The sequence below is a fragment of the Triturus cristatus genome, chromosome 1_2 (genome assembly GCF_964204655.1).
Source record: "Triturus cristatus chromosome 1_2, aTriCri1.1, whole genome shotgun sequence".
In the NCBI taxonomy this organism is placed as follows: Eukaryota; Metazoa; Chordata; class Amphibia; order Caudata; family Salamandridae; genus Triturus; species Triturus cristatus.
The window spans coordinates 73,331,848-73,358,927 of NC_140580.1; the positions used below are offsets into that span (position 1 = coordinate 73,331,848).

The window sequence follows — 27,080 nt, forward strand, 5'->3', positions numbered from 1 at the left end:
AATCAGAGGGTATGTTCATTAGCAAAGCCTATACGTCACTGGAGTTTGATGCACCTCATTCAGGCAAGTCTACGAAGGAGAACACAGATACAAACTGCCCTGCCAATGTAGTTGATGGAATCCAAACATTCACAGATAACTTACTTTGGCTCAGACAATGCATGATGTGCAGTGTTTGGCAGAGAGGCCCAAAGATTCTCTGGGCCTACCCGCAAGATCTCGCTGCCCACGTCTCAGAAGGTACAGGCATGATCAGTCCAACAGACTGCACTTAAGGATTGCAATTCCAAGATGGCAGGGGAATAACATATGTTTGCCAAAGACATTAAACCTTTCGGGTTCTCTAGCCAGAGGATTAGCTGAAAAGGAGTTGGGATTCACCTAATTGGTCAAGGCTTGTGCAATCAGACTCACTGAGGAGGGTACCTGGTGACAAAACCCAGATTACCAAGCGCCAGTCCATGAAGTCTGGCCATCTGCCGGCTAACAGGAGGACATGAACAGAATTCCAAACAAGCAGCCAGAGTATCTGCAAGGGCATCACTGAATGGAAGGTGGAGGTGCACAGAAAGTTTGCAACATGGCCTCTTTGAAGGCCTCCATCTCCTGCAGGAGCTGGCAATGGCCACAAACAAATCTGCACCTAATCTCCGATGAATGTTAGTAATTGAGAACCCCGCAGGTGGCACCTGTAATGCCTCTTAGATGCTAGGCAGACACAAACTTTGAGAGGGATTTTTAAGAAGAGCATTTGGATACCCTTGTTTGATAGAGGAAATACTCTAGTATTTAGAAAATCTGATTTCTAGAAATGTGTTCGGCAAAAGCAACTAACCCAATCTTGAAGCCAAACCAACTTCCCCAACTCTTGGTAAACAGGAGTAAGAATGTACTCTTCCCAGTAACACACAGGTAACAAAGCTTAAATATTGCAAGCATATTTGCTATTGCTTATGTACAATTAAGCTTTTAGGCGATTATATGCTTCTATAGGTGATTAAAAACATACCTGTTGCAAATGTGTTGTGCTGACTGTGGAAGGACACAGCATTGACAGGATAAATCTGTTCTATTCCATTTTCCTTTAGCCTGTGACACTTAAAAGCATATTTCTTCTTCTGGACTTCAGCACTTGGATCCAGGTATTCCACTGCCACTCGTCCTTCGATGGAGCTCAACACGTAACCCTGCACAGAGCGGTAATATAATTCATCAATAGAGGAAAGCAAACAATACCACGAACAAAGCACTAAAATATATATATTTTTTTTAATCATGCATTACTAGCATGTGGAAGACATAGTACATTGACTGCAACACTGCAAGGATGCCATGCAAAAGGCGGAGCACAGGAAACAGAAACGCAAAGGAAAAAGAAACTAGATGTAGAGTCTTGGGATTCTTTTTAAATCACATACTTTTATGGAGAGTACACAACACTCATTATGATGAAACCATGAGTGGCTGTTTGGTATACACTGACATTAAGAAACCTATTGGACGTCTTACACCAATTATTCACCCCTACATTAAAAAACCCATTACATGGATATTGCAGCATTAGGCAGATATCCTAAACAACGGAACAATGAAGATGTAGTCCATAACATTTAAAACAAAGGAGCAACAGTATACAGATTGGCAAGTCCCTGATGGAACATTCCACCAAGCTGGAAGGATGCTACAGGTTTCTAGCTTCTTGTGTAGAATGTTAAGGACTAAAGCATACTAATCCCACTTGATTTTGAAGTCTCTGATATTATACACTGCAGCAATAACTAGAAGTAAGGAGGGGAAAGGCATCGACCTGTGCATTTTCAATCCACTGACAAAGACTGTATCAAGAACAACCCGACAGAAATCAACAAAGGAAAGAATTCAGAGGCTCACATAAAAGTCAAAGAGAACGACCTGATGAACAATTTACTTGTCTTCAGTAATACCCTTTCTGGTGGATACTCCCTTTAACTGTAGATTCCTCACCTTGTGAATAGACATGCACTGGGAGATCTCCCCCCCCCCCCCCCCCCCCCATAGCTATATCTTAGAGCGCTGGTAGGTGGCGTCGTGCAGCTCCAATTCTGGGTCCACCTCCGAAGTAACATTTTCTGCACCAAAAACCGGGACAGCCAACGACATAGGAGGACTAACTGTTGACACCCACCATTGACAAAGAAGGTGAACAATACAGCACCCACCAACGCAGTAGGAGGGCTACCCTGCCACACCAGACAAACCAATTAAAAAAAGACTACATGTCAAAAGGCCACTGCTTTAGGTGCTGTGCACTTCTTTCCATTTGATAAATATTGGACTAGCACAAGGAGAGCAAAGCCGTCAAGTTATTTACGTGACACATGAAAAGCATAACCCATTCAGCTTTGCATTGTGGAGCTTGTGGTTCTGTATTTATAAAATGGTACAAGACTAATAATACCAGATGACAAAACATGAACTAAGGAATGCATAAGCATCAATGTGCATTTCCACTTGTAACACAAAACACATTCAGAGCTTCTTTTTACAAACCTTCAAAAACATAAAACATTTCCCTCTCCAATGCGGTGTGTGCAAGATTTACGGCATGCTTGGCCTTGTTGGTCTCATGTGACACCGATTCACCGCTCTATAAAACCTGCGATGCTGCTACAATGTGATAAGGCAGCACAGTGGGAGGCTCTTCAGAAAATTTAACATGTCCCTAGTGAGAAGTGGGTCAGATAACACAAGAGTGTGCACTCCATGTAATGTGTGCTCTCACCCACCTCTTCCTCAAACTCTGGGACATGCATTCATTTACACTAAGAAAATTGGGACACTCCATGAAAACCCAGGACTGTTCAGGCAAATCTGGGAGGGCTGGACACCTTATGTCCGGGCCACACTATTACTGCCATCTCAGGGCGCATACACTTTCAGATATCAGTCTGAGCTATTGGAAATTAAACCTTCGATAATCAGATTGTGCCAATGTGCAGATCTGTAGTTGGAATCTTTTTAATTATGGACGAGTCCACTCCACAGAACGGGGAGGTAGACGTGTCGGTCAGGAATCTACAGGCAGAGTAGATAGCGTGTTTTTCTGATGGACACTTCTAACCGCATAATCTCCAACTAGTGAATAGATACCAAAGCAGTACCTCCCCAAGTGGCAGGCCTGTGGAATAGCTCAAACCAGGAAATCCTGCACCAAATAGGCAAAGTGCCTCTTCTGCAGGACCTGGCTATACAGGCAGTAGCATTTGGTGAACTGACACCCACCTCACAGCCTGTCAGATGTCCAGTACAGGCACTCCACATGCCAATATGGTGGCAGCAGCTTTGGCTCTGGTGAAATGAGCTCGTAAGCCTTCCAGAAGCTGTTTAGCCAGTCAATAGCAGATCTTTATACAATATACAAAGGGCAATCCATTTCAAGATGGTCAATTTCTCCACTGCCTTTCCTTTCTTTGCTCCAGAGAACCCAAAGAAGAGTTAATGGTCTACACGATGGCCCCTCGTGTGATCAATGTAGAAGCGCAGAGCTCTCTTAGGGACTAAGTCTTTCCTCCTCCTTGGATGGGTGGGTGAGGGTGACAGAGTGCCTGATGTGAGAAAGCCTTCTTAGTTCGCAACACTTATTTGTCCGGTAAGGTAGTAGTGTGCAGTTAATGGACAGAATGGGACTATAGCTCATGCACACAAAGATGACCTAATTGCCAGGAGTGACACTGCTTTCAGGGTTAGTAGCCTCAGTGGACTGCTTCTAACAGGGTGCCCATTAGAAATGTGAGAACCAAATTCAGTTCCCAGCAGGGTACCACAAAAGGTTTCATTGTAAACAAGTGGTTCAGCCATGTAAAGTAGCGCATCACAATGTGTTTTGAAAGAGAAGGGTGATCACGTACCTGCAGCAAAGCTGCTAAATCTTTAAATGTTGCTGGGCCAACAAAAGGGGGGAGCAAAAGGAAGTCATAACTGGGCTTGTTGGAACTGGATATGCCTAGCACACCACACTACAAACTTCCGCCAGCATCCCGCATACATGGATTTAGTGGAGTGCAGCCTGGCCGCCAGAATGACATTTACTACTTGATTGAGCAGTAAGCTGTCACTGCTCAATCTCAAAGCATGCATGTGCAAGTTTTGCATGCTTGGGTGCAGGACCCTGCCCTGCTGCTGCGACACAAGAGGCAGTCAGACCCAAGGACATATGCTTAAGGCCAAAACTTCTAGGTACAGCACTCTCCTGGCCCAATCTGGAGCCACTGGGTTGATATAAGCGTTTCTGATCTTCAGCACTTTGGGCAGGAAATGTAGAGGCAGGAAGGCGTACAGGAGTTCCGAGCTCCAGTCCAACCGAAAAGCATTTCAAGTGAAAATTGCCTAGGGAACTCCGACCTGTAAAGGTCGGATACGGAGCATTCTCAGACGTGGTGAAAAGATTGAGACAGGGTTCTTCCCCATTGCTGGAAAATGCCATGTCACACATCATTCGTCTGGCAATGCCAGCTGAGTTCATTTTCTCCCTTGCATTTAAAGATCCTGCCTGGTATTGTATGACAAGCAAAATGCTCTGATGACTCTACAAGATGGAGGGAAGGCTCGAAACAGCCGTGTGTCAAGAATGAACGAGTCCGGTGTAAATACAGGAGATGAAGGCTGTCATTTGGAGGTGGTTCACGACTAAGGCAAGCCTGGTTCGAGAAACCAGTCGCAGAGGTACCGGAATTGTATTCCCAATTCAATCAGATGGGCAACTACTATAATTTTTGTGAACTGAAAGAGCTCGTGGGCTACCTGAAACTGCAGTTAGGGTCTATGGGATTGCAGGATGGGGATATAGGCATCGTGTAAATCCGATGCCGCCATCCTGAGCCAGAATCCAGGGAAGACAGAACTTGGGTAAAAAGGAGCATCTTGAACCAGTCGTTCTTGAGGAAGTTATGGGGGGAGGTCTAAAATAGAACAAAGTAATCCATCCTACTTTGGCACCTGAAAGTATGTGAAATAGCAAGTCAGTTCAGACCTCTGATGCCGGTACAGTCTCTATGGTTCCCTTCTCCAGAGCAGAGTGAACTTTATGTCAAGAATGGACAAGTAGCCTTCAAAAAGGTGTTGTGGTGTAGGCGGCATGTCTGGAGGAGTAGATAAGAAGGGCAGTGCAAATCCACAGTGGACAGTTTGCAGCAGTGATATGTCTGATGATGCGATTTGTAATAGGTTGAGGTAAAAACGTATCTGACCTTCATTAGTGTGACTGTGTGAAGCTGATGTCAAACTAAAGAGGTTTTGCAGCAGCAGATAGGGTAGTTTGTGACCCTCGGGCCGGGATGCTGTCCACCAGATCTCAGGCCTCTAAATTTGAAAGCACTGGGAAGTCTGTTATGGAGGCAAAGTTTATTCTGGCCCCGACAGCAGCTCTTTCGAAGCAGGAACGGCGAGATATTGTTGGAGAACCTGCTGTACAGGCGGTGGAAAATAAAGAGAGCGCACTGTTGCTATGCTTTCTTTGAAGCGCTCTAATGCAGTCTGCATGGACATCACTGGAGAAGATTGTGGATCTTACCTCGGCGAGACTCTGAAGCATCAGGCCTATACCAAGGGCCTTACCCATTCAGTAGTGTCCAGGTTCAACCTGATCACGTACTTCACTGCGTCCCACCCATCCTCAAATTATTTTATTACTTGCCGGTTGGCCCAAACGTCACCTGAAACTGTGGGCAAGATAACGCCCACCATGTCCCACAAAATGTACATTTAATGTCTCAAAAGGCAACGCTAAGTGACACATCAAAGGGCATGGCTCACAGGAGACCTGTTTCACAACTGCCACCATACACTTCAGCTCAGACTGGTGAGGTGATTTTGACGCAGATTCGGTTTTATTTGACTGGTAAAAGCCTGAACCACAAGGCTCTTTAGTTCTGGGGACTGTTTGTGTCCTCGGAGTTGGTCGTGCATCTGTCTGTCTATTCCGGTTTCCACGCTGAGCGGCGGAGGAACCGAGGACAGGAGCGACGGCTTTGGTCTGCTGGGTTGCTGTTGCACGGCTGGTTCCCGCTTCCGCTCCATTTCCTGGCGGTTACGCCGGCTTTTGAGCATCCCGGCATTGGTCCCACGGCGGTTTTGGACTCCAGCGACTCCTGCAGCTGCGGGTGCGGCGGTTGTTGCCGGTGCTGCAGGTGCAGCGGCTGGTGCGGGGCTTGGACTGGTGCGGCGGATCTGCGGTTTATGCAGCTCTGCTCCTACCTGCAAAACCACAAACCTACAACACACAATAAAGGATTACTGAATCCTGGGACAGAAAGGAAAACTGCACTTAGGAATTGGTGGTCAGCAGAGAGCTCAGCAGCGAGCGACGAGTAGCAGGTGTGACACCATCGATTGGTCGGTGAGCCGCGAAGCCACAGTATCGTAGAGCCACCGGAACTGTAAAGGACTGCAAAATAGCAGGTGTCCAGAGACGCTAACCTTCTCGGGCACCCTCCTACCCCTGCATGCCTGCAGCCTGCAACGCAACCCGGACATCAAACAAACAGCATCACCAGCAGAGGCTGTGGCGGAGCAGGCGAGTCTGGGACTGGATTGCAGGTTGCCGTTTATCCGTTTGGTGTTGGAGCTGGCGTGGGCGTTACCCGCCAGAAGAGGAGTCCGAAGTTAGAAAACCCAGGTGAGAAGCTGACCACAGGATCTGGTGGACTCAGCTGGTTGCTGGAGTAGTGTGAGGTGAGCATGGCTTGTGGTGAGATTAGGGCTGTGGTTGTTGTGGTGAGTGGGTGGGTGGGAATTTCTATCTTACCCCCGCAGCCACCACCCTGCCCGTTCATTTGCCTCACTTTGCAACACCTACACCGGACTCAACGTTCAGGTTACTATCGGCTACCGGCTACTATCAGCTACCACGGACTCCAGACCAGCTCCAGGTAAGCGAGTGCCCTCTGACTCCCTGCAGTGTGGGGAGAGACGGGGCAGCTTTGAGCATTGCTCCCGTTGATCCCATTAGCAATAGCGATAGTGGCAGCAGTCTTGTCACCAGCCACTTCATCAGCAAGTTAACCTTTTCCCTTGGAGCCTGTGACAAAATTGCAGACTGGAATCTGAGCTGAAATCCGACTTGGAGTGCAGCACAGAGTAGAGGGAACTGTGGGGACTGCAGAGGGCCAAAAGGATCACCAGCTAAAAAAAAAAAAAAAAAAAAAAAAAAGCAAGCAAAAGAGGGTCCCTGTCACCGAAGGGCTGCATGGCTGAGACCCAACCAAAAAATATAGCAGGCAACATTTCTCCTGACATTAGCCCTGACTTAAGGGATAACAAGCTGGAGGCAGAACCAACGCAGAGCCATTACAAACTGACACAGCCCAAAATTTATACAAAATGTCAGTCCCTAAAAAAACCCGGGAGACGCTCTTTTGTCAAGTTCAATTGCAGCACAAGGCCTTAGTACCCCGCTCTCACCTCTTAAATCGTTGGATGATGGGAACAGGAGGACAGACAACTGACCAACGTGCAAAACCCGGCACAAAAAGCGTCCTGGGGATCGAATGACTTATCTCTTCCTCACTCAAAACGTAATACATTTGCCTCAACATCAGATCCGGAAGGCGATGCTAACTCAATGCAAGGTCCCCAGGGCCCTGTTGAAGTGGAACTGACAAAAGCACAAACAAAAACACTTAGCGACCAAGATACAACAAAGCTGTCAAAGTATCTTGGACGAGCCGGAAGAGATCACATAGCACAGCAGCACAAGGGAGGCCATAAAGGGAAAACGAAGAACAATTGCACCACAGACGAGGATCTGTCTATATTAGAGCTAGGCACATCACCCATCGTCATCAATGAAGCCAAGACCAAAATGACCCCTCGGCAAGACACCCATCTGCTATCGTCTACAACATTTCCCAAAACAGAAACAGAATTAGGACAAGAGACTGGAATTTTAGAGGAGATTTCCAACATTGACACAAGGGATTGGGAAGAACTATGGATAAAACCCACCCAGCAAACACCTGTGAGGCACGTGTTGGACTCTCAAAATCCCTCCACACAGTAGAACAAAGAGCTGAAATGGAACCATGAAAGGGAAGCTCGGTCACAGAGGTCTGATTTAGAAAACTCAACTAGACATCAGCAAAAATTGAACTCGGAAAATGCCTGGGCCAGCCTACTTAAAACAGTGCAACTTCTGGTTGAAGCCTTCCAGTACCAATCAGATAAAATGGACACACAGCTGACTCAAACACGTTGGCAGTGTTTGTGGTGGCCACTGACGAGAAACTCCACTTTAAACAGTCTTTTTCAGAGCTCGCATGGAAAACTTCAAGTCGGAGTCAAACTGCGGGCGTGGCCCAATAGTTGACAAATTGGTCACTCTCCCCTCAATACTGAGCAACTTATGTGCACAAATTAAAGATTCATCGCGGAATTCTGGAGATCTTAAGCTAAAGGGTACTTTCTCTACTGAGGATCAAACTGGAACCAGAACAAGCACATTAGATGCAGGAAACTTAACTCTCAAGCCTCCTACTCTAAAACCACCAAAAAGATGCAACGCAAAAAATAACGGATGCAACAAGCCTCAGGCACTAGTATCTAAACCCGCCCGGAAGTTAATGGAAGAGTCGGATGTCCCAGGAGCAACATTAAACACCAAAGGCGAGCCCAAAGGAGAAAGGGTCAAAAACAAAAATTAATCTCTAAAAAGGAGGATTTTGCTCGCTTCTTTGGATTGACATTGCCCGAAACACCTGATCTTCCAAATCAACAGTCTCGAGATGAAAGGGGCACTCCTCATACAATGGTACCGCATGCTGAAGAAGGGCTGGCCTCTGACTCCAACCAACAACTCACCACCATAGGCCCACCAATGCAGACACCGTTGGATGAAGCTGAAGGAACCTACTCCTCCATATCCAACAAATCACACAGGGAGGAAGGTGTACATCAAACACAGCAATGCAGCTCGAAACCGGAAGTAACCTTCACACAACGGCACTTACCCAATCCAACATCAGTAGGATTCACCACGAAGTCGACAAACACCACAAGATAGTCTTCCCTATCGCTCAGCTAGATCATCAACCAGTAAGGGGCCACAACTATTCGATCATTACAGTTTACAAATTTGGAGGAGGCTAGCGTCCAGCAAACTGAACAGACCCACAACACGGCAATATAAGAATCAAGGCCGCCTCCTCGGAGGACACGGACAACCTGCCTGGCACTAGGTTGCCCTACACTAGGCGAGCAGCCAACATAATTCTTAGCGATGGGAGCAAGGCAGAAGGAGTAACAACTCTAAATCAATCAGGAACCAATAACTGCGAGTCCATCAATTGGCAACAACTGGACAATCGCGTGAATGCCCCTCATAAGAACAAGTAAACACTGGAGTTTATACCAGCATATAGATCAAGAGGGGCATACAACATATAAAACCGAGGGAACATACTGTGTTTACTATCACATATACCTTCGTTATCAGAGGTAACTTCTACAGATCTGGAATCAGGGGAGTATATCAATTATGGTGACCCCAAGGGAGGTGGTCACACGGACCACCTGGACACTGGCAAGCACTGCACAAAAAATATTGGAAAGTTCGACGTTCGAAAACTGGGGCATAAAGATTAAACCTATTAATACTCCAGGTTACCCCGAGCCGCTAGCCCAGCATCATGCAGCTAGAAGGTCAATTGAACGGACCAACATCCAACGTCCATACTGAGAGGGGCTAGAGGGTGTTCACCGGCCGCCAGGAGGCATCCACAGGAGATACGGATATATCGTCCAGATACTCTACAACAAGGAATTTGTCATGAGGGTCGGAGATGGCCGATAGGACAATTTCTAACCAAACAAGAAACAATTGACAGAATAGCAGGCACAATTGACCAGGAGGTGAAATCAATTTATTACGAATATGCTCATGGAACATCAACAGGCTAAATAGCAAATTGCCAGACCGGGTCTTCATAAACTATCAAAGGTCATTTCACATCATTGCCTTACAGGAGACATGGTTGACTGACCCGCCACACTTGCAATGATATTTACGCTTTTCAACAGCACTTAAAAAGGCAAGATACAGACATCTGCAGGGAGGCCTGGCAATTTATGTGGATAATCGATGTACAACCTCAGCTCACAGTTGGTTTGATAACATCGGAATCCATAGCCATAAAAATCTCCACCTCATTTGGGCCATCAGGGTTCGGGTACAGGGATATCGCAATAATAAACACTTATATCCACCCCAACAGGAAAATTAAGGATACAAAACAATTGGCTAATTTTGTAGAGCTCTGTATGAGTGAGATCAATACACAAGACAAAACTAACAGGGGATTTTAATTTACATCTACTTGGCTCATCACTAGCGGAGGAAGTATCTATACAGAACCAGTTATGGAACATTCCACCACAGTGCAACAATTAATCAGAATTATCCACAAAAACCGGCCAGCGCCTAATAGAGAAACTTGAACATCTAAACCTCAGAGCTGTGAATGGCAGAAGCACAGGCGATACTCCCCCGGCATTCACTCATCACTCACGAACCAAAAACTCGACGCTGGACTATACGTTTTTGTCTAACCCTTTTAAACGAAATCTTTTCATTCAGTATGGGTGACAAAGCAGACAGTGATCACCGGCCTCAGGAGCTCACACTCTGCACAAATATGCCAAAACTCATGAGATAGAAGGGCCAGCCAAGTATGACCACCACAATCAATTATAGGAAAATAAAATGTGTGCAAGCGACGCAAGAGAAATTTCAGCAAGCAGCAACACTTATTTGAATCTCGTGAAGTTGGCAATGAAACGGAGAAATGGACAAACTATACGAATGCCTTGGCAAAATCATTTGCCGTCCTGATTAAATCAAGGACACAGCAAAGCTGCAGCTGCAATTCCAACTTTACCAGGATCCAAAAGAGTAAGATAAGATCAATAAAAAATACTATTAATTATACGTTACGGCAGGTACGGCGATCTCCAACTAACACCTTAAAACTAGCAGTATTACAACAGCAGAAAAAAGAGCTAAAGCAAGCAATTTGGGAGGCCAGGAGAGAGATAATGAGGATTCTATATGGGCAAAACTGCATGCAGATTCCAAGAGGAATGGCAGTGCAAGGTTCTGGGAGACAATAAAAAGGATTTACCCATCCAACACACGAGGGTCTGTCTTCAAATATATCTGAGGGGGATTGGTCTACCTACCTTGGAAATCACTTTCACCAAGAAAATATCTCATCACATAATGGGACCAGTTCAGAGACAATGCAGTGGTCTACTACTATGAAGCATCAACCCAACGAGGATAAATTATTACTACAAGAAAGTAACCAAGGAGAACTGCTGGGATTCATAACCTCAAATGATCACCCCAAAACAATTAAAAAGCTATATTAAGAAGGGAAGACAAGAAGGGGCGCCGGGCCCAAATGGAATACCACCTGTGCTTTATAAAAAAGATGCAGATTATTGGGCAAAAGCACTTAGTCCACAGTTCTCGGAAGTAAGGCAGATAGGCCTACAACCCTTGTCCTGGCGGGCTTCGAAAATTCACCCTTTAAGTCAGGCGATAAGACTCTGCCCAGGAACTATCGTTTAGTTGCCGTTTTGGATAATGAGGCAAAATTCTTTACAGGTACTCTGCTGGATAAATTGCAAACTTGGGCAGAAGACAACTCGATTATACCCTTAAACCAAACGGGCTTCTCCAAATCTGTTGGAACGGTAACAAAAACACACCGTGGCTCTGTTAATAGATAAGGCAGAGATTACAAAAATGCCACTATACTTTTGCTTTATCGATTACAGGCCGCTTTTGACCACGTAAACCGCAACAGACTTCGGTTAAAATTGGCCGGCTGGGGCATACCACATGCTCTACTAAATCTGCATACTGGGACCTGGATCCAAGTAAAGTTGGGGGACGGATCAGTTTTATCAAGAAAGATACCAACAACAAAAGGTCTTAAGCAAGGCTGTGTGCTGGCCCGACCCTATTAACCTATTTCTTGCAGACCTCATCTCGCTACTAAACGCCAGCAATTTGCACTCTCCAAAAGTCGAGAATCTAGTTTTACCATGTCCACTATATGCTGATGACTTAGTTCTGATCAGCCAAACGAAGGTCGGTCTACAGAATCTTCTTACTACTACATTTGAGGAATCTGAGGCGAATAATCTGAGCATTAACTTGGAGAAAACACCTGTCTGGTTCTGGGACAAAACTCGCATAGACTCAGTCAAAGAGTATAAATATCTGGGGGTGATCGATAAAGGCGGGCATTTCGCTGCCCTAAGGGATTCAATCAAAAAGAAGGGAACAGCTCTAGCAATTTCGCAGAGAAGCCTTAACTCTAAACTGAGTGGTCCCTCACTTTCCCCACTGGTCGAAGTAATACGTGCAAAACTCCTGCCTACAATAACCTACGGGAGCGAGGTGCAGAGGGGAAGGGACTCCAAGATCTTGGATGGAGTGGTTGCAAAAGTGCATAGAATAATCTTTGGTTTACCAACAAGAGTCTCTCCAGCACAGATTAGGCTAGTTTGGTGTTCAAAAACAGACCCTTGCAAGACAAGGTGCGGCAGTCATCCTTTGGGACAAAGAAAGAAAATCAAAACCAGGAACCCTAAATTGGTATTTGTGGTCAGAACTACAACAGAAAAACACATAACCAGCGACAAAATACCTCCTAGCAAGCCTGACCACCCTGGGTCTCAACGAGCTTTGGGAAACACTTATAAGCCACTGCCTTCTTAAAAAAAATAAAGAAAACAGTAAAAAGTCAATCCTGGATCGAAGACAAGGCAGCCCTATCCAGAAGATCTCACGGCTGGATGATCCTGAGCTCCTATACTGCTCTAGCAGCTTACAAATATCTAGCTCTAGGGTTTGCCAAATCCATTAAAATACAATTCCTAAAGTACCGATTTGGCTTGCTACCATGCTTAAAGCACTATACATACTGGCAAAAAAAAAATCAATCCGATTCCATCTGTCGCCTGTGCGGCGCAGCGTGTGAAGATATGCTGCACCTGCTCTGTACGTGCAAAGAACTAACACAGGAACAGAGATAACTTTTAAAGCCACTTTTTAAACAGAAAGGCATCCGGACACGGAGGCAGGCCGTGCTGGCGTTCTTTGCAGCAGAGGACACGCAGCTGAACTGCCGCCTGGTTAAATATCTGACACAAGTAGAGAAGAGAATGCCACAAAATCAAGATGCTGACCCCCGGGCGCTAACTTTGGACAGAACAACATTATATAGTCAAAGAACAGTGTTGGATGCTGCTAAACAAATATTTTATTTTGCACTGATTTTACTTAAATTGTTTTACCATTTTTATTTTTAAAAAAACTTGTAAATGAAATGTTATGAGGCGCTTTGTAGCAATGGTTTTAAGTAACTATGCTAAATAAAATACTTTGACTGTCTGTCCATTGTGAGGCGAGCAAGATCCTGCCTTTGCCCAGGTGTCATTAGGGTGTCTGTGAATGCTCCATTAAATGGAAGCAGCGATTCGGAGGAGGTATGACTTGGCTTCAAAATCTGTCAGTACATGTGTTTTAACCTCCACTGAGGGACGTTGGAGGTCAAGCCCCCTGCCACTCTTAATTATAATGTTGAAAGGGGGCTATTCCTTTGAAGATGGGCCAGGTGGAGAACGGAGCCCAGTATTTGGAGAGGTGTCAAGGCCACTGGCCTTCTGAAGATCCAGAAAAATATTTTAGTTTACATATACTTGCAATTCATAATAGTCGTCATATGGCCCCAGGTCCGAGAATCTCTTAAGCAGCAAAAGAGAATCAGAATGTGGTAAAGGTCGAGATGGGAGCAACTTTGATGAAGGTTGTAGTGTATTCGTTGCAGAGTCGAAAAGGCCAATGGGTTCGCCTTCCGTCAGCAATGCGGACACATTTGGAACATGTGTGGCATTCAACGAAGGAGGAGTCGGAGCAGGAATTGGCCCTAGAGTTGGGATGCACAGCCGAGCTGGGTCGAGTCACAGTTGGCATGAAGGACAAATCTGCCGGCAGTAATCGGACTGTAGGCCTCCTTGGATCCATGGGGCCAGAAGGCTTGCCAGTATGATTGTGGTGGGTGACCTTGACATATCACAAGAGTTGCGGGCATGGCGGGAGCCATATTTGAACTTTGTGTTTTTTCTTTTTCAACTTACCTGAGGATTTGTAGTGGGATGAAGATCTTTCTCAAAAACTGCCTCAGGACCGAGAACACATCTGTATCCTGGACTTTAATTGGGTTCAGGTCTTCCTACGGTGCTGGTCAGCAGAGTTTAGCATTGCAGTCCCAGATGACCTTCGTGTTAATTTGAGCAAATTTGTTGCATTACAGGGTAGTGCACAGTGCTGAGACACCAGAACCAAACCGTGCAAAGGTTTGTCACTGACATCAGTTTGTGGCAAACTCTACACTGTTTGTAACCAATCGTTTTAGGGAAGGGGGGGGGGGGGGGACGGACATCTCTAGCACACTAGAAAATATTTGAGCTGTCAAGTGAGAAAACAAGTGCGCAATGTTCAGATCCACGTCAGAATGTGTGTGAAGAAAAAAATTGACAAGGTGCTTTAATTGTGGTTCAGATGTCACCTACGGGGCAGGAAAGTGACCAAAGGTGGAGTTGCACAACGTCACCTGCCAGCATGCGAGGAAGTTGCTCTCGGCACCCAGACTGGCGCCTGTGGATGTTCACAAGGTGAGAAATCTGTGGTTTGAAGTATCCATCAGAAAGTGAATTCTATATAAAACCAGCCCAAAGGAAGTTAGTTACACCAATATGAACATTTGTTGCTGGAACATATGACTGGTCAGGAGTTATCAAAAATTGGCAAGTGCATTTGTTCTATACCACAAACGCATAAATATATTAATTTTCAAAGGCTTTGGAACAAGTAAAGAAAATCATGCAAAAATTGAATTCATGCTCTTTGGTCTACAGTTTCATCTACAATGGCTTCCATTGTATGCAAAATACATTTCCAGTATGTGGACAGTGTGGACGAATTACAGGGAATGTGAACAAGTCAGGTCGAGGACAAAGGAAGGCTATGCGAATGTCTGAGGTGCCACATACAGTTTTCTCCTACAAGCACCAGAGTTTGCCCTCAAGCTAATGCAGCGTGGCTAGTAAAAGACTACTGCCTATGATGGAGTTTGTAATCCTGTATCATTCCTGTCTAAATTGATTTGGTAATACCCCTTATTACAGCAACTCTAATATTTAGATATGCCATGCTGGGATTATATTCTGGCTCTCAAACAGGAAACTTAATATGAGGTATCGGTGAAGTTGATTAAAAAGATGGAGCTGTAAATTTAAGTGGACCTTAGAAGCCAGTGTATTAATGAGAAGTTCTTGAAAACGGTGGAATTAAAAGGGGAAACATGCATTAGTGGTATGTTGTGTAAGAGCATTTAGATAATGCAAACAAAGCTACAAAACAGTGGAGCAATGTAAAAAAGGAATGCAAACTAGGGACAGCAAAGGCACAGGGTAGATGGGATTTCTGCAAGAGGGAAAACACTACAGGAGGGGGGTGATTACTCAAGTACTGCATGAATAAATGGATCTCTATGATCAGTCTCAAATTAAACAGGGATGGGACTTGCACTAAAAATTGCTATGTAGTACAATGCGAGGAGACAAACACAAAGGCTAATGGATTTCTTGGGCAAAAAATAAATTCCAAAATAATTTTTCAAAATTCAACAGGATTGAATACAGTTTCACATTCATAGATAGCAGAGTTAGTCACCTTTCCAATCTCTGCTTCGCAAATTAATGGCTTCTGAAAATATCCAACCTAGTTATCAAATGCATTGTGCCACCCGCTGTTAACGATGAAAGATTTCTGTAACTGGAGCAGAATGCTTGTCAAGTATTTTTTTTTTTAGTCTTAGGTAGACAGCAGTGGCACGCTGATTGTGTGCCATGCACATTAATTTCCTGGTTCTGTATTACTTTTTCACTTCAGCATATGGAAGAAATTGCCAAGCTGCTGTACAACCGAGATCTATTGACTTTGCAAATACTGTTTTTTTCTGGCTGGAAGTGCTGGCTAAGGACAGGGCAAGCAACAATGGAATCAAACAGGGAGTGGGACGGAAAGGCAAAAAAAAAAAAAGCCATAATTCGTGAAGGGCAGGGAGGGTCACGAGCAAGCGGCAAAGGAATGCGGGAGGGGTGGCAGGGACCTCCTTCCAGTCCTAGCCAATTGAAGATTAGCAAATTTAACTCGAATTAGAGTCCCAGAAGAACAGCGCTCATATCGTTGGCTGTTAAGCAGACTTCAAGTTATTCAAGTTATTCTTAAGACAAGACAGAGGGTTGTCTAAGTAGCCAAACTGCAGATGGGACAGGAAATTATCACTACAAAAACAGGAGTGGATCGTTTCAAGGTCACTTTTTAACATGCGTGTGATCAACATTCCTTTCTGCAATGTCTAGTATTGCCACAAGGAGACCAGCCTGTGGTAACATTGCACAGTTTGATGCAAATGTCATTCCTGGCCCTTTTTTTTTTTACAACTTTAGAGGTGGAAAAATAACAGCAGCAGCAACAACCATGTTTCACCCTTTGACACATTTCAATAGGTCTCGCTTTTGGGACATTATAAGTATTTGGTTATGCAGCACAATGTCCTTGGTGCAACAACATCATATCTAAACACTTGTAAGGTCCCAAAGGCGGGACCTATTGGCTATGCCAATGCTTGTTACAAAATGTTCTGCATTTCAACTCTCAACCACCTCTCGCCCTTTAAAAGTAACCTTCTTCAAAAAACGTTTTCCCTCACCCTCTCGCTGCTGTCGTGATCTCGTTCTGTCCGGCCGCTATGCAGACTTTCAGGCCAAGTCTAATTATCCCAGATGCGGTCTTTAACAAGTGACCCACAAAAATATTTTAAAGCAGGAGGAGCGCGCGGTCAAAGGCGGGGAGAGGAGCAGAGATGTTCCGGAAGAGGCAAAGAGTCACCTAAAATGAACCAATATCCTTCAAAAATATTTATTCTCAGACGCCCCAAGATTGGAAAAATCATGTCACTAAAACCACGGTGCAGAGAGAAGTAACCAGAGTATCCATCCGACATTGAATAGTTACAGCCAGGGTGCATGCAACACCCTTGATAGCAAAAATAGACACTACAACCGTAAATAACTGTACGTAACCTTCTAGGTTGATCTACGGCAGGAAGTTGGTGGGTCACTACATTTTTTTTGTACTTTTATATAGCGCGCGCTCGACCCGAAGTTACTGGAGCGCTTTACAGGAACACCAGTTACACCAAGACATCAGTTTATTTTATATTCACATGAATACGTGGTTTGCCAAGAATCCCAGGATGTTGTTCCACCAGCTCCAAAGTCGGCACCTCTGGCTGTTACGCCATATCATCTGCCCTCTCATTTTAAGCCCTGACAAGGTTGTGAATTATAGGGAGGTGATTTAGTAAAAATAGTAAATCCATGCATATTTAGTATCACAGATATTTTTTGGGCAGTTTCTATGTGACTGAATGTTAATCATGTTGAGGGGTGATCCTTTATATACACACTCCAGGAAGGATTAATACGTGTTTAAGGATCTGGAATGTAATTTAAGATTTCGTGTTTTTAAAAAAAAATTCTGGGCAAGGGGAATCTGTCCTGAGGCTAACACTAAATTAAAAGAGCACTCCAGTTAAATCAATAGCAAAGAGAGGCATAGTAGGCACAATATACAGAAGGGGTGGGTGGGCACAGGAAATATTCCCCGTTTTACAACAAGGAGGCTAGGTCTCAACTAGGTCTGAACTCGTCATTTCGTACCTGACAGCAAAGCCGTTATTTCAGTTCTGCCAGCTCTTCAGTTTGAGCAGGTCCACGCTGCCCTGCAGCGGTGGGGGTGGAGACACACGCAGAGAGCTCCCGCTCATTGGGATCCCTGAAAGAGGGCTGGATACTCAGACCAGCGGTAGCCGATCTACGTGGGAAACACGCCCAACCGTTTAAGAAACAAGTTCAAAACAATCCCAACCCCCAAAACAAGCGCTGAAAGACAAGCACGGCTCCGCGGCAGCGAAAGTTAAAGCCACGTGCAGCGTTTACCTTGCAGGAGCGAGCAGCGGCAGGCGAAATAATTACAAACCGTTGGCCCCGCTGCTCGCTCCCTCAAGGTAAACGCCACACATGCATGAGGGCTCATTGGAAACAGTGCAGTACATGCACGAGTTTCCCAAAAAGTCCTGAGTGATTCCAAGAGGTCCCTCCTAAGCAGCGCTTGCCCAGTGCGTAGGAGAGACCTAAAAAGGGGCACAGTAATCACTTAGTTATGTTGAGGAGCTGAGACAGTATCGGAGGGAAGTAGAATAATTGTTAGCCCTTGATTCAGGCCTGACCTTTCCGTGGTTCAAACAGGCTCGTCAATGGTTTGATAGACTGGAGCATGGATTTTTCTGGTCAGTCGCTATTTCCAAGTTGCAGTTAAAAAACAGTTATTGGGAGTATATTCGAGCTAGTCTCCTCCGTTGTGCTACTTCTAGTAGGCTGAAAAACCAATTCATAATTATTAAAGATAGCCCTTGTTTTAAAACCTCTCGTTTTGCCGCTCCAGCAATGACCAAAATCTCTCTACCTAAAATTTCACTATCATTCACTTGAATTGGGGTAATTTATGGCATCTTGGAGCACTGACAGGAGCACGATCTATATGGCTGTTTGCACTATGTGCTCTGTGTCAGTGAATGAAACCATACATCATGTTTTTTTGCCCACCACATGAAAAGCCTAGAGGGAAATGGATACGCTCATTGTGTATTATCTTGGTATTCAGAGGCACTAAGAATTCTGAAGGGTGATGCATCCATTCATACGGTTTTCGCTGTAAACAAATTCTTACAAAGGCTTTAAACATTAGGCTATTATAGTTTTTTTTGTGCTACCTTTCGTCTAATAATAAAGTCCTTGTGTCCAGGCGCTACTGAGTTCATACTGGATGTAGACTGAATTATTGTAAATCTTTACACGTTTTTGGGGGAATATGGAAAAACATGGATTATTTTCCAGTTGTGCCTAGTGTATTAGCACTAGGTATACAAGTTAACCCCAAGATGAAAGGTGGAACTAGAGATGAGTTTGTTAACTGTTTGCTAAATTGCACATATACTCGTTTTTATCTTCTTAGTGACTTTATGATTGACTAATAACGGAAGTAGTATGCAGTGATTTTATGTTGACAAAAATCATAAAAATGATTTTAATCTCTTAAAACGATTTTATGGTTGATTTAGAACGGAACAAGCACGCTGAGATTTTATATTGCTATAACAATTATGAACATTTCTTTATGTAAATTATTGTTTTAGTGCATGTAAGTTTTATAAAGAGAAGTTTACGAAATAAACTTTTGAAAACATTTATTTATAACACTCAAGGCAACGCTTACAGATAAAGCAAAAAAGCACGTAACTCAGTATGTTCCCCTTGAAATGTAAAAAAAATTGGCAGAGGTGGCCGCCAAGTGTCAATTTTAAAGTGCTGTTTATAAATCCATACAGTGCATCACAGTGGACAGAAACACATAACTGACTTGTTTCACTACCAGACGCTCTATAGCTGGGGTTTACAAGCTAACAAATCAGACCCCTTAGGGAGAAGGGAGCCACATAACCATTATTGGAATCTACCACCTTCAGTCTTCTATGTGATTATTCAGACAAAGTAAAGGATTTTCACTTCACTTGAAATAGACTGCTCTAGCCATGCACACCAGGAAGCAGGTTATTTGGGAAAGGAAAATATGTTCTGCTGCTTGAGACCAGCACATGGAAAGGTAGTCACTGCTACGAACTGGATAGAAAGAAATGTAAATAGGATTGCAAATGTTTGGTATGCCCTAGATTGTGCAGGTGTAGTCCAGAAGGAAAGCGCACTAAATGCATACATGGGACAAACGAGCAAGCTTTCTAAGCGATTGTTCCATACCTGCTTGTTTGGAAAGGCTCGGATACAGCGTGTCTGATATTTGAGGCTGGACTCTCTTCTCTGCTGGACGTAGCCCATGTTCCTGAGGTCCCACACCAGAACTCTGCGGCCAGCAGTTCCCACGATCAGCCGATCTCCGCACACAGAGAGCGTGTACACCTATTAAGAGAAAGAAAGCCATCAAGCAGCAGCCGGATTGGGTTTCATTCATCCCAGAATGGTCACCCTTTTGGAATGCGCACAGTTCACCAATTCGTACAGAGTACTTGAGATAAATTACTATTTTCACACAGTAAAAGAATGAACCGAAGCAGACTTGAATATAGTTGTCATCCTCTATTGCCTATTAATGTCCACCCTAAAGGTCATGTTCGGTCAACCCCCCACCAATTTGTTTAATTGATGCTTTTCACACCAAAAAAGTGCATTAATTTCTTTGATAGCACTTCATGCCTGAAGTCGGCACTAAAAATTGTAGTAGACTAAAAAAACATTTCTGAATACTTAGTTCACTGTAGTGTAAAAAAACAAACAAACCCCCCCCCAAAAAACACGAGTACAGGCAAAATACCCGCCTCGCTTCGGTCTCCACAAAGTTACAATTTAGTAACACTACCGTTCTACTGTAGTGCTTTCTGCTGGTTAGTTACTACGCACCCTGGAATCATCCAAAGACACTGTAACCTCCTGTGGCGGATATTGTAGAGACTCCGGCGATCGGGGTCACTATTGTTTACTTTCGGGGATGCAACTACTCAATGATAATAAATGGGGCCAATGGAATGAAGTGGTGAACTCACTCCAGCGCACACTGCAACACTAGCGACTCTACCCCGCCACACCAGAATCACTTTTGTTGCAAATGTTAGAGGTCCTGCAAACAATCAGTTTCTAGGATGGAATATTTCACTAGATAATGCCCGAATTCGATTCCCCATTTTGTAAATGCTTGACTGTCGGTGCTCCCTATCAGAAAGAGAAATTAGTCTACTGCAAAGCCCTGTGCAGGCAACGATCCCGTTAAACACTAGCATCAAAGAATACTTGGCAAAGATTCTCAGAAAGCAGTTTTAATCCCTAAAACCTGTCAGTGCAGAGCATAAAAGAAGCAGGGCAACACTATTTTTCAAAAGTAACAGCAGCAGTTTAAGCAATAAAACCCAAAAGAAGGCAGGCATGGTCATTCAATAATAAACACAACTACAAACCCTATAACAAATATGTAGTAATGTACTCTATGTATTATAGTTTAACACATCTTTCTAGGTTATTGTAATTAAATATGACTAGGCCAGCAGCATTCATTGTTGCAATGCTGCTGGTTACTTAGGCAATAGCATGTAAGGAGGGAAGATAATTGGGGTGGAGCTGCACTGAGCTCGGTGGAGTCCCTGTTGCTGTGGCCATGGAGCTTTGGAATAAATCAAATAAACACACTCCCTGTGTGCAGCGTCGTTACTACAGAAATTTGGCGACGAGGATGCGCTACATGGGGAAAACCTGCGTGCACGACTATCCCTATTTTGTTTCCTGTGGCAAAGGAACACTTGTCTGCAACATTGAACAATCACATACTGCGTGGTGAGTGACTCCATTGCATGCCCTGGATGTGCGCTTTGGTTTACGCACCGATAGTTCCTTTTATGGCTTATTTACCTATACGTTTTTTAAACTGCCATCTCACGCTGCGTCCGCAAGTCTATATTGACTTTCAAAATCAAACTGCATCTAGCACTCTGTTCTTGAGCCTACCTGTGTTGTGCAGCTCACGCGAAGGACATTGTTCACTTAGTCCTCAAATCAACTAGTGCGCTACTCTCTTCCTGGGCAGACATCACGTTGCGTCACGTTACAGCGGCCATTTTGAGAGATCGGAAAAACTTGCATAGTTACTCTGTCTTTACGCAGTTTTTTGACAATACGCACGTCTTGAAGTTAGTGCACGTGTCTTTCTAAAACCGGAAACCACTGCAAATCAACTTGGGCATCTTCACTGTATTACTTGTTTTGGCAACTTATTTCCACAAGTTTTTGCGTGTTTAGTGATTCTACGACGACACGCACGTCTGCCATCATTTTATGGTTTGTTGCACTTTATCATCTTCGCCTCTGCAACGGAGGTACGTCATTTTATTACAGTCCTCCGCGTTAGTCGGTGACACACACACCTTGCATATTTTCTAACACCGTTGTGGGTTGAACGTCTTCTATTTACATCATCAGTGACTATCACACTTGTCTGGGTGTTACAAAGCATATATATTGTTTGTTTTGCAGCTTCATAAATTCATTTCAGGTACATATGCACTTATAACTCTTCGTTATTCCAGAGGGGTCTCATTTCTCCTCTACAACCGTCAGTGACACACACACTTGCACTTTCTTTTGATTTTCTTTTGAGTAGCAAGGATCGTCGCTCAGCCCTACTCTCTTCAACATCTATATGAAATCCCTCGCTGCCATCGCACGCCAACACAACCTCAACACCATTTCCTACGCCGATGACACCCAGCTGATTCTCTCCCTCACCAGAGACCCCGACACCGCCAAAGCCGGCCTACACGAAGGGATGAAAGACGTCGCCGAATGGATGAACATCAGCCGCCTGAAGTTGAACACGGACAAGACAGAAGTCCTCATCCTGGGACCGTCGCCCTCCGCATGGGATGACTCCTGGTGGCCCCCGGCCCCGCACCCAAGCCAAGCCAACGGACCACGCACGCAACTTGGGCGTCATCCTGGACTCCTCCCTATCGATGACCAGACAAGTCAACGCCGTCTCCTCATCTTGCTTCCACAACCTCCGCAAGATCTTCCGATGGATCCCGACCGAGACCAGGAAGACTGTCACCCAGGCCCTCGTCACCAGCAGACTAGACTACGGATACACGCTCTACGCCGGTACAACAGCCAAGCTTCAGAAAAGACTTCAGCGTATCCAGAACGCCTCCGCCCGTCTCATCCTGGACGCCCCCCGACGCAGCCACATCTCGAGCCACCTGAGAGACCTGCACTGGCTCCCTGTCAACAAGAGGATCACGTTCAGACTCCTCACCCACGCACACAAATCCCTCCACGACCTGGGCCCAAGGTACCTCAACGGCCGCCTGACCTTCTACACGCCCACCCGACAGCTACAATCCGCGAACCTCGCCCTCGTCCCTCGCATCCAGAGAGCCACCGCCGGAGGAAGATCCTTCTCCTACCTGGCGGCTAAGACATGGAACTCCCTGCCCGTCCACCTGCGGCTGACCCAGGACCACCTCGCCTTCAGGAAACAGCTCAAGACCTGGCTGTTCGAGCAGTAGCAGACCCCCTCCCCCAAGCGCCTTGAGACCCTTCCGGGTGAGTAGTGCACGATATAAATTCCATTATTGATTGATTGATTGATTTTCCTAGGTCACAAATCGTTTTCGCACACTAGTTTTGCTCAAATTTTAATTTCTTGCATCTAATTTTCAATTGTTGTGTACCATGCAAGCCGTAAACCCTCCACTAGCATTTTTGGACACACCAGGTGAACCATCTGTTAGATGGGAAATATGGTATGATGCTTTCGAAACATATTTAGGGGCAATAGGAGCAACCAGATGTAGTGAAAACAGGAAAAAATGTCTGTTACTTTTACTTGAATTTGAAGGTAGATCTATTTTTAAAACACTTACCCAGTTTGAATCCTGAAGACAGTGAGGGGATAGATGAATACCGTGAAACTGTGCTCAAACTTAAGAACAGATTTGATAAACAGCCTAGCCTCATGGTACTTAGACACAAATTATTCAAAAGAAAACAGTAAAGAGGAAGATGTGGACTTATCAGTTTTTCGGAGATTGGCCGCTGTCTGCAAATATAAAAAAAAAATTCACAGACCAACCTATAAGAGACCAATTTGTTTGCCAATGTAAGGAAAAACATTCTATAAAAACTGTTGAGTTTGGGGGATCCATCCTTGGACGAAACCATTATGATCGCAAAAAGTATTGAAATATCTATGTTCTCTTTAAAGGGGTTAGATGACAAGGGTACAGAGAGTGTTAATGTTGTAAGCACAGGAAAATCACATACAAAGTCAAGGAGTTCTAGTTCTAATGCTTTGTCCAAAACGGTTAAACCCGATGGTCAAACTGGGAGCACTTCAAATGTATGTTTTAGGTGGGGCAATCCCTCATTTCAAAAATAGTAGATGCCCTGCTATTAATGATACTGGCAATTATTGCAAGAAGGTGGGCCACTTTGCTCAAGTTTGTCTTAAAAAAAGGGGATACAAAAAGCCTGTGGTGTGCGCATAGAATCTGATGGTGAGTGTGATACTGAAATTATTTCTGTGGTTCGAGAGGAACATACATGCGATGCGAGTGAGGGAACTGATGTTGATCGTGTCAGACAACACACTGAAGGTGATCCCTCAACCTGCGTGGACCCCATGGCAGACATTGTTGGGGACAAAGTACTCAAGTTGCTTGTTGATTTTCGGTGCTCGCATCACAATGATAAAGAAACTATTTGAAGAGACCTAGGGTAGCTTAATAAAATTGTCGACTACAAATAGATCTCCAGTGTCCTATGAGGGATGTAAAATAGATTTTCTTGGGTTTTCGAGGAGGACATGTTTAAAGGAAGGAGGATTAAGGAAAGGATTTCCATAGCAGTTCAAGGTTTGAATATACTTGGGTGGTTTCACCAAGGATTTTTCGGGTGCACGGGAACAGGTACTAGTAGTAGAATGCAGTGATAATGTAGAACAAGCATGGAAAGCCAAGTTCCCATCTGTGTTTGATGACACCTTCTGGAAGATTAAAGGTTTCAAAACACAACATTTTTGTCACAGATGGTGCCAAACTTTTCAAACGCAAACTTCAGGGGTGGACCATATAGTGTAAGGTCTGGAAAAGGAACTTAAGGATTTGTGTGCCAAAGGCATTATTGAACCCACGGAGTCCTCGTTGTGGCTTTCTCCATTGGTCGTACCCTGCAAGAGGAGTGGTCAATTTAGGGTATGTGTGGATTTGAGGTCTTTAAACAAAGATATTGGTAGATTCACACCCCTTGCCCAAAATCTGTGACCTGTTTGCTTCTACTAGAGGAGCAAAATATTTTTACAAAGCTCAACTTAGCTAGTGCCTACCACCAGGTTGAACTTCATCCAGAGTACAGACATCTAACGGCATTTGTGTCTTTGGTGGGGACTTTTCAATATCGCCGCAAGCCGTTTGGTTTGGCGTTGGCGGCCTCTGTTTTTCAGAGAGTTATGAATAATATTCTCAATGAGGTTGATGGTGTTCTTGTCTTCCAAGATGACGTGTTGGTCTTTGCTAAACATGCACCCTCCCATGATCGCACACTTCACAGAGTGTTGACACTGTTCAAGGAACATGGTATTGTTCTGAAGTCAGAAGTGGGAATTCTTTTGTGAAGAAGTGGAGTATTTAGGACATGTTGTTTCTCATGAAGGTGTCAGCCCCAAACCTGGACTACTGGAGGCCATTGTCAATGCCCCAGCTCCTTTGGACAAAAGCAGTGTCAAATCTTTGCTGGGGTTGTGCGAGTATTACTCCAGGTTCATCCCCAATATTGCTTCTATTGTTTCCCCCCATTAGTGGGCTCCTCAAAAAAGGGGTGACGTTTCACTGGGGAAGTGAGTGCATACATGCATTTGACTGTGTTAAGACGCTGTTAAAACAATGCAAAGCTCTCAAATCATTCAACCCTAGTCATACTTGTTGTGTTACGGTCAACGCTAGTCATGGGGGATACGCGGACACAAATGGTGGGAGGTGTTAAACATACTATTGTATTTGCTTCCAGAGTGTTGTGAGCCGCTTAACTCCAATACTCTTATCGAGAAAGAACTTTTGGAATGCTGTTGGGCAATTGAGAAGTTTCGTCCCTATCTATGGGGCAGGCGTTTTCTATTACAGACTGACCATAAGCCTCTTGTAAATATTTTGGGGGAGAATGTGAGCAAATGTTGTACACCCAGGATACTGAGAATGGTCAGTAAACTTTTACAGTATCAATTTGATGTTAAGCATGAATGAAAATGATGTAATCAAATGTAAAGACCTTATTGATGAAGACTGTGAGAATTGCTTTGTTGCCACATAAGAAATTTCAGTGTTGAAGATGTGCTCAGAAGAAGAGTGGAGGTCTGCATTTCGTGACGATTCAGTGTTACAAGATGCGTGTGCATTAGTGATAAAGGGTTGACAGAGAGAGAAGGTTTTGTCACCTCTTTTGCAACCATTTTCAAAGGTTGAGTGAAATCTCTTTGGATACGGTTTACTTTTGAGAGGAGACAAGCTCATTCCTCCACTTGTGATCAGAGCAGTCATTATAATGAAGGTTCAGTAAGGACATTTAGGGGCCCCTCTTACCAAACGTCGGATCCATACCTTTTGGTGGCATGACATGGAAGTTGATGCGATAGTCAGTGGATGTTGTGTGTGGGGGCGTCAGATTAGAGCCTCAAGTTGTTTACGTCTCCTTTACTTCCCATTGAATGTTCAGATGGCCCATGGCTGAAAGTGAGGATTGATGTTATGGGACCGTATGACGCTTTGTCAGGATCTTCTAAGTTTATCTTGTTCTCATGGATTACGCTTCCAAGTGGCCTGAAATTAAAACAGTCAAGGACATCAACAGCAAAGTCATTATTGATTTCCTCAAAGAGGTGTTCATGAGGGAAGGGTTTCCTGAAGTCATAGTCTCTGATAATGTCCTGAAGTCAGTCTCTGTCAAACATTTGAGGAGATACCTTTATCATCCTCAGACCAATGGTCTTGTCGAGAGAATGATTTACGTGGTTGGAGAATGTGTCAAGTGGGCCAGAGCTAGTAATATTGATGTCAATCACGCACTCAGCAATATGATTTGGTTCTACAGGACCACACCACACTCTTCCACTAAGATCACACCTTTCGAGGGACAGAAAGGCAAATACCACTTTCAGGCCTGGCTGGATGTCAAGATGGTCAAAGTCTGATTCTGATGTGAAGTTAATGTCTATTGTAAAAGAAAACATGGGTGTTTAGCAATCTAAACCGAAGGAATGGTTAATGTGAAGAAAGGTGTCAAGATGTCAGTTTTGAATGTTG

General features: G+C 44.5%; 1 protein-coding gene across 2 annotated transcripts in view; it reads right to left on the reverse strand.

Annotated features, from left to right (window-relative positions):
- BUB3 (BUB3 mitotic checkpoint protein) overlaps nt 1–27,080 on the reverse strand; it is a 100,953-nt gene that overhangs the window by 16,539 nt on the left and 57,334 nt on the right. For both annotated transcript variants that reach the window (XM_085601691.1, XM_085601700.1), the window contains 2 exons: nt 19,987–20,145; nt 1,010–1,187 (listed from right to left, as the gene is read on the reverse strand). In XM_085601691.1, coding sequence (XP_085457817.1) covers nt 1,010–1,187; nt 19,987–20,145 — 337 coding nt within the window. The remainder of the gene's footprint in view (nt 1–1,009; nt 1,188–19,986; nt 20,146–27,080) is intronic.